Genomic DNA, 9253 nt, shown 5'->3' on the forward strand with positions numbered 1-9253 from the left:
AGAGTGACCATCATTGTGATTCAAGCTGGGTATGCTGGGTTGAAAATCTCAAGTATTGATAGCTGAACGGTGTCATCTTACATAACATCTTTTTTTGAAAGCAAAAATAAAACAAATAAAACCAAAAAATTTAGGCTGTCGTCCGCTCAACCTCGCAGAGCAACCAAAGCAAAGGAGACGTTTACTCATGCGATTCACAGAAAGTGAAGCACTGCCTGAATTGATCTGTGCTGCCGGCTCACGATGCGCAAATGGCTTGCACGCGCTGTGCGAGTCTGTTGGGTATACTGAAGTCTCATCGCACTTTAACTTTTTGTTTAGCCACCCGTTCAGCTCATGAAAACATGAGGAAAGATTACATCAAGATATAGATTGGCATGCAGGTGCAAGGGACTTCATATAAATAAAAGTGTCTACTCCCCTCTCGCTGCTGCTTGCATGCCAATGATTGCACCCCTCCCCCAACGTTGACACACGTGCCATAGGCTGCCAACCCCTGGTATATGGGATTGCATCCTGAAAAGAACAATGAAATTCAATCTGTCAATGCTGTTTTTTTGTCCTCAACCAATGGCCGGAAATGAAAAGTTTTGCTGAACTTCTCAAGCCAAGGTTAAGTTGCAATTTTTCTAAGCTCTCCAGGGGCAAAACATTTTGAATTTCTCACAGTTCGGTTTGTATCATGGTTATAGGGTCACAGTTTCGGTACGGTTCGGTATTTGCTTTATTCAGAAAAAAAAAATATTACCGCCAAATCCAAAGAATAATCTATTTGGTAGACACGTCAACAGGTTTCCCCTTAAATAACAATCATTGTTTTACAACAGTAACCATAGTTTAACCATGGGATTTGTAGTAAAATCACAGTAGCCACAATATAAACATGGTTACTGTCATGGTTACAATATACAGTAAAATCATGGTTACTATATAGAAACTACAGTATTACAGTTATAAAACCATGGTTAATTGCATCAAAACCATGATTTCTGCTCAGAAAACCATGGTGAAAGCAGTCATGGTTACTACAATTTTACTACTGTAAAACCATGGTGAATTTCGACAGAGTCCTTAAAAAAAAAAAAAAAGATTCTCTAATTACTAAATCAACATTTATTAATATAATACCTGCACTAATACGCTACAGGTATCAACATAAAGTGCACTTCAAACTCATCTCAACATATATTCAATATTCAGAAGCTGCACATCACTATAAAAGAATAACCTTGCTATTAAAATGCATACGAGAAGGGATGTTGTGATAATGCTGCTCAAGTATTTTTATATTACGTAGGAATCCCACATGAACACCCCAAGAGCTTTAGTTATTGTTTCATGTCTGTCCGAATTAGCACTGAGTGCCTGCTTCAAAATGGAAGGGAGTGTGTGCAGTTTCAACTCATCTGCGGCTCTTTCTCTGGGTGATGTCAGAGTAAATGATTAATCATGTATCAATGTATTACTGTAATGGCATTTTAATGCCATTAATCAAAGCACATTATTGATGCTTGCGATAGATTACAGCCACGTGAGGAAACAAGAAGAACTTGCGTGCACGTTTTAAACCCTCACGCGCATTATTGACATATATTGCCAGTATACGGCACTCGTGCTGAGCGATGTCTGCAAACAGTGCCTGTTTTGTAAACGTTTTTGACCATCACTGTTGTAATTGACTGCAAAAAGAAAATTTTCCCAGAATGGAGAAATGCAGGGTGCTTCTCTATCAGTGGCTCATTGTCTCCACTTGCCATTTTCAACTACACACAATGCATGCAGAACAGCGATGTCATCAATTTGACCTACGTGAAACACAGGCAGTGTATCCATCTACAGATTCAGGTGCATTAGCGGAGGCTGTAACTGTGCCTGTCTGTTTGACGCTTTGTTTTCTTCACCAAACCTTGTGCAACAGATGCGTCATTAAACTTGAGGTGAACCCACCGCGGTACCAATGCTTACTGAACCGTGGGTGGCGAACCGTACAGATTGTTTTTTTTTTACTGAGAACCGTTACACTCCTAGTGCCCAGCAGAAATCGACAGGTGAGGTATGCCACCATTTTTAATTAATGGTATGTCATTTGTTCTCATAGCCAAACCACTAGTGAGAGAGGCATACTGACTCCAGATGCCTATGGAGTCCCCATTACTTACTCTGCCCACAACATCTTTCAGGGTAGTGTCTTTAGGGCAGTGAGATCTCTCATGGTTGGATTCAACTAAAGAACCATCAACAGAAAGCCTGCGACCTCGCCTGGCCGGAGAACTGCTCCACATGTGGGTTCCCATATGAACCTAGTTGGAAATACAGGATGGAAGAATGCAGACAGATATAAGGCAATAATCCAAGACAATGTAACAGATTAAAAATAAAGCAATAAAATATCAAAGGACAATCCACCACACTGCTGAAAATACTAAATTATGCTGCTGCAGTGATTGTGATTTTTCCAAGTATGTTCTTCGATCAACATCCTTTTTGGTCCTGGAACAATTTTCTTATCAACCAATAAGAGAGCTGGGGTAAGTTGCTTTTGTTATCAACCTACTACTAGGGGTAGTTCATGGTTTGGGTTAGGGTTGAGGTTAGGGATAAATTTAGGACTATTTCTTCTATAGAAATGTTGTTCCATGAACATGTCTTACTTGACAAAATAATGACGATCCTATGCTGGTTTGATTCTACTTTAGCTGGTGGACCAGTATAGCTGTGTTGCTTATTAGTAAAACTTTGACCAAAATTGGCTTGCTGGTTAAGCTACTTAAGTAGCCTGGTGGAGACACCAGCACCCTATCATCCCATGTTGGTGACCAGCATCTAAAACACAACATTTTTAAGTGACCTGCTCTGCTGGTCTTTTCAGCAGGATAGTGTGGTGAATTAACACCTTTACCAGATAAAGCAAGAACACAAAGAGCATTTTCTAAAAACAAACATTAAAATAATTTTCTCACTTTTGACTGGTATACCTTCAAATTCCCTTTCGTGGTAAATGCACGTCCACATATGTTGCAGGCGAAGGGTTTCTCACCAGTGTGGGTTCTCTCATGAATTTGAAGTGCACTTGAAGAAGAGAAGGTCTTCCCACAGGTATGGCAGAAGTGCTGTTTAGCTGTTCGTCGAAGTGGTGCTACTGATAATGTTGGTGTAGAGAAAGTGAGTAATGTGGAAGCTGAAGAACTACCCATACTTGCTGCAGAGTCTTTAAGATCTTTTTTAATGATCCCATTGTGTCTGATTCGTTTTGAGGTAATAAATGGTTCCGTGGTGGCTAGAAACTGGTTTGGGGGAAAAATCAGGACCTGATTTGCTGGTTCAAACAACTGTGAAGGTAAGTCTCGCATCTGGTGGGTGAGCATGTGCTGTTTAAGGTTACCTTTAGTCGAGAACCCTCGGTTGCATGCAGTGCAAATGAATGGCCGTTCTTTGGTGTGACTTCGATAGTGAATATCCAAAGCACTTTGACAAGCAAATGTCTTGTTGCAGATATCACAAACATTGGTTTTCAGGGATCCTCGCTCATGGAAGGGTAAAATCATGGTCATGCTAACTTTTGGGACATCTTCAGATGTTCCATCTAGTAGCTTGGACCCTGTGATATTAGGCGGTGAAAGACTTGAGCAATTTGGTTCAGCAGATATCTTGTGTCTGTCAGTTGTATTGTTTTCATGTATTTCAAGAACAGAGCCATTGGAAGAGGAGGGTTCCCAAGAGGATGCAGTCTCAGTGTAGACTAAAATTCTTCTCCTTTGACTGTCAAGGTTCCCGTTTAGTGAAGATGATCTACAGGTTAAGTAGTCTCCATCCATTGATCCATTTTCCATATTTTTTAACCCACTGTCTGACAGGTAATCCACATGTGAAATGGTTATCTGACTTTCTGATTTAGTTGCTCTGGCAAATTCAGAAGAAGATGATAAACTGTCTGGTAATGAGTACGAGCACTTAGGATCCGATACACCTTCCATAAACTCCATGTTTTTATTGGAGAAGTTACCCAGATCCATGTTACTCCCTTCTACCTGTTCAGTGTCCTGGTCCATGGGCTCTGTGTAGCTGGTATCATGCAGTGGGACATTAGGAATGTGACCACCCATGTGCATGTGGATATGCTGCTGTAGAACCACTGCATTTGTGAACTTTTCTTGGCATATTGGGCATGAATGCTGTATTTTAAGGGGTGGCATGGAACGATGAATACTGAAGTGTGTCTTGAGATTGCCTTTGGTTGTGAAAGCCCGTCCACACACTCTACATTTGAATGGCCTTTCTCCGGTATGGGTACGGTAGTGCATTTTAAGTGCACTTTGGCAGCTAAGAACCCGGTGGCAGATGATACACTCATTGGGATCAAAGGGCTTCTTATCTATGTTCTCCACCAACTGCTCCAGCTTTGAAGTCTCTGAGGCTCCTGTAGGATTTGGAGGACCCCCCAAAAGAAATTTATTTTCAAGCTGCTCCAATTTTAGCTGACTTAAGCTTGAATTGACCGAGGTGTTAGAAATAACATGTTCTCTTGAACATTCCTTTGAGGAGCTGACAAAGGTAGCAACACTCAAGGCTTGTGTAACCTCTCGAAGTTTCTCAGATGAAATTAGAAGAGGGCTACTTCGAAATCCCTCTTTATGCCCATTATTTCTCCCACATACCTCACTGACAACAGGACCATGACATTTGGTTATTGATACCCCATCCTTCTCTTTTTTAATGATGGGGGCAAGACTTGGCAAAGATGTTGGAAGCATAAAGTCAAGAGATTTACCCACTAAAGGTTTGTTATCCAGCCAGTTAGGGCCATGCTTCTCAAGGGGCAGAGACATACCATATGGAATACCTGTGCTGGTTGGGACATTGTCTAAGTGCTCTGGAACTGGATAAGGATTCATTTGAATGTTAGGATACTTCTCCTTGTGACGCTGGAAGTGGACTTTGAGATTTCCACGTGTGGAAAATCGATTTCCACATATGTTGCATTTATAAGGTCTCTCTCCAGTGTGAGACCGCAAGTGTATCTGCAAAGCACTATCACTTCCAAATACTTTTGCACAGAACTTGCATTTGTGCTTGAATATACAATCTTCAGATGGCTTCTTGTGTTCAAATAAAGTCACATTGAGTGATTTGCCTTTCCTCTGCTGGGCTAATGTAGTCAAAGCATTCAAGTCCTCAACAATTGCCCCAATACTAGGCAAGGAGTTTGCACATACATTAATGCCATTCTGTTTATGAGGCAATTCAAGTTTGTTTAAAATCCCATCTGTAAACGAAGCAGGAGATGTTGAAGTTGCTTTTAAATTAGTTGTTCCAGAAACCTTCTCACTGGCTGTGTTACCATGCAAAGATTGGTTACTACATAGATCACTACCATCTTTTGATGACAATGGGTTATCTCCATTTTTATCAGTCATTTGTGAACTTCCTGTATCACTCCTTGAGCCATCTTGGTTGGTCTGTGAAATAACACGTTTAGACTCTTTAGCATAGCCAATATTAGCAGATTGGCTTCCTAGGTTTTCAGCTAGCCCAGCGGCTGCTGCAAGCTGTTCAGAGAGGTTTGAGCTGAGTTTTATCAGGGAACTGGTTTGAGACATTCCTGATAGACTTCCACAGGTGTTTGTGGCAAAAGGTGTATCAGAATTTTGAGCGGTTAATAGCATTATCTGATGTCTAATTTCTTCAATTAGTTTTAGCTGCTGCATCTGCTGTTGCTGCAGAGCTAACAGCTGCTCAATCAGACTACAAGCAGCCATTTTGTTGTCGTTAATGTTCTTGCAGCTTGTCTTTAGACTCAAACTAGCTTCCTGTGATAACTGAGCGACAGCAACCTTGGTGTTTTCTAGGTTCTCAATGAAGACATTGCTATTGGTCACTGATAATTTACACAACTCAAGTAAGTAAACCTCTTGAGGTAGGAGAGTTGAGTATGGTGAGCTAAAGTCATCAGCATCATCGTTGCCATTATCATGATGTAAATGCAAATTTTTGGCAATGTCATAATTGCTGTTTTCATATATGTGTGGAGCTGCATCAGTTCCTTCTGACGTTCCATCATTAGAAAAGTCACAAAGTTCCACTGTATTGTTAGCACCATTCACTTGCTCCTCAAAATTAAAAATTGAAGAACATAAAGTGTGCATGGAAGGTGAAGAGTCTGGGCTTCCATTATCAAATTTTTCTAGAACTAACTGATCTATTGAACAGTCTTTCTGGTGTTGGTGGAGGTCTGTTATATTGGAAAATTCAGCGCAACATTGTTCACAGATATGGGCATCATATATTGGGGTGGGGATGTTCTCCACTGGATGATCTGAATTTCAAGAAGAAAAAAATAAAAACAGATACATTTACAGAGGATGTTAGATAAATATGTCTAAGTAGATGTGAAGCTCAGCCAAAAAAAAAAAAAAAAAAAAAAAAAAAAAAAAAAAACTTATATATGGCAGTGTCATTATTTTATTTTTTATCAATAAAATTATATGAAAGCTCCTGAGTAGTGGGGGTTATCTGGGACTATCCCACCAAGTTTAGGATCACTATGATTTACGGTCTCTGATAATTGTGTATTTTTGGGCTCTCGAAAATTGATATTTTGACATTATTTTTTACATTTGAATAAATTATGAATTCTGTAGTTTAAACAGAATGTGTACTTTAGGCCTTTGTTTTGATGGACTACAAAAACTAGCTTCATCATACCTTGTGACCCACATTTGGTTTTTGACCACTGAAAAATTTGTAACATTTAACAATTTTAACATGAAGCCACAATGAGAGCCCCATCCAGTCTCTCTAGGATTTAACAATACAGCACCTTAAATATGAAGATGCCAAAAGGAAAGTTTGTTCCGAACTTTGTTGTGAACATTCTGATCTTTAATACCTTTGCAGTTATAGGCACTCCAATTTTAGAAAAACAACACACAAAAAAAAGTGTTTTTTTCTTCCCCCCAATTTTTGCACTGACATGTTTGGGGTATTGCAACAAGGTGCGCTGATTTAAATAATACACTTGCCTATCACTATGTTAAAATAAAATAATTGATGCTGTCACCTTTGAAATGATATTTTCTTAATCTGTAGTTTTATTCCAAATTATAGGCGATGACCCACCCCTCTACAAAATAATGGATTAAAATGGATTAACACATTTAATACTTTGGCTTTCATCATGCTTTATGTATTTCTTTCATCAGAATTATTTGTATTTATTTTTTTGAGTCTGGGATCTCACGGATCGACACTTAATTGGTCTAAAATTCAGTAACTAAAACAGCTTTGTTTCAACTGCTTCTTTAGGATACAAAAACTATTGCAAATTGATAGTAAATGTCTTCTTATTTCCACAAAATCTGGTCAAAACAGTCTGATATAATCAGTCAGATACTGTATCATCTATATTATGATCATTATAATCATTTATAAGCATAGTCTTGATTATTATTTTACATTGGGGAGACTGGGACACTTCATGTTTATCCATTAAAAAAACAAAAAAACAATGTTTGATGACAGAACTTGTAAAGTAGGCTATATGATGAAAATGTAGCTTTTCAAGTATATTTTGATGATGCAGTTAAATCATAATGATCTCACACAAACAATAATAAAAAAATAAAAATAAAAAAGAAATATTTCCCGGTTTCTTGACTTTTCAGCATGCCTAGACTTTAGAAATGAAAAAGGCTGCAATTGATGACAGAGGTCTGTCATTACCATAACAAGGTGTAGGTTATTATACCAAGCAGAACTTGTTGAAAGTTCTCACATACCATACAATATTTAAAATGTCAAAAACATTCCCCTAAGATAATAAATAAATACTAATATTTGCATTTGTAGAAAAAAAAAAAAAATGATTAGCTCACTTTTGGGGACAAATAGCTCAAATGTATACATCGTTTTAAAGCTGTGACAATGCAAACTATATTAAGTTTGTTTTTCTCATATTGTGACAACTTTTGGGGATAGACTGTAGCACTGGAATTGAACTGAATATTACTTCTTGAAGTCTGCTACATATTCACAAACCTCTCAAAATGACTGACTTGTAGAAACTACTTTGTGCTGAATTTTGAGAATCATAAAGCTTAAACTGTCAGAGTTACCGTTGGTTAAACACAGGAAAACTACACAGATCTACATGCGTTTATGCTCAAACTCCGTCATTCCAGCACAGAAAGTGATGCGAGAACTCACCGATGAGATGCGCGTCCACGTGGATGTGCTGTGGCTTTGCCTGTTTCCTCCGGGACATGCTGGAATAAAACAAGATATGTTTGTTTATCTCCCTGAAGAACCCTCAAAATTCACTAGAGTCAAAAGCAAACGCATCCTTGAGAAGTCCCCGTTCGGGTTGACACAAAGTTTAACTTTTTTTTTTTTTTCCATAACTGAGATATTAAAAGCTAAATGAAGTTATGATGAGTAATATAAAGTGATGTGTTCAAGGCGTCATGGAAACAAAAGTATTAAACACGTGATAGACGAAAGCTGTTCATACATCACTGCAGTGGCGACCAAAATATCCACATTTGATACATTCCCAAAACTCACGTCTCATTCATGACTTGTCCAAGACGCCGAATCATGAGTAAATTCACTGACAGCGTTGAGACCGTTCGGCTCCACCCATCGACATTCCTATTGGCCATCTGGTGTCACAGTTCGGCCCATCCCTGTTTCTATTGGTCAGTATGTTGCAGAGAGGTGGAGACTGAGCCTATAAAAACGTGTGTGAATCAGTTGCTGGAAATGTGATGGTGAAGGATTAATGTTTCATCAACGGACAAATGATGTACATTTCTAACAGTTTATAATAACTTTGACTTGACAAACTTTATATTATGCTTAAAAGTCAAAAGTTCATGAACATTAAAATATGATACTTGAAAATAATCTAACATGAATATACTGCAAATCAAAGTTTACTGGCAGTTCTAACTATTTAAGTACATTAACTAATGAGCTGTTGTAATGCTTGTTGATGACTTACTATTGAAAGTTATGCAGTTTATTTTATGATTTTATAGATAACTTTAAGTCAAAGTTTTTGACTGTTTATTGTTAAGGCATGCAGTATAAAGAGATGTAGTTATGTTGCTGAAAAAGTCAAGGTTTAACTCAAGTATTTGTTTCTGTATAGTTTTCCAGTAAAGTTTTACAATAAGGTTCCATTCATTAACATTAGTTAATGCATTAGACATCATGAACTAGCAATAACATTGATTAATCTTTGTTAATGTTAGTT

The 9253-nt window shown here is 38.2% G+C and overlaps 1 protein-coding gene across 1 annotated transcript; it reads right to left on the reverse strand.

Annotated features, from left to right (window-relative positions):
- Window positions 1-535: 535 nt before the first annotated feature.
- Window positions 536-8260, reverse strand: sall1b (spalt-like transcription factor 1b). The gene is made up of 5 exons (XM_051692155.1): window positions 8203-8260; window positions 3690-6313; window positions 2976-3647; window positions 2032-2300; window positions 536-611 (listed from the first exon to the last, which is right to left on the reverse strand). Exons 1-5 carry the CDS (start codon window positions 8258-8260, stop codon window positions 536-538), a joined length of 3699 nt encoding a protein of 1232 aa, XP_051548115.1.
- Between the last annotated feature and the right edge of the window lie 993 nt (window positions 8261-9253).

Source organism: Myxocyprinus asiaticus, chromosome 48 (genome assembly GCF_019703515.2).
Source record: "Myxocyprinus asiaticus isolate MX2 ecotype Aquarium Trade chromosome 48, UBuf_Myxa_2, whole genome shotgun sequence".
Classification (NCBI taxonomy): domain Eukaryota; kingdom Metazoa; phylum Chordata; class Actinopteri; order Cypriniformes; family Catostomidae; genus Myxocyprinus; species Myxocyprinus asiaticus.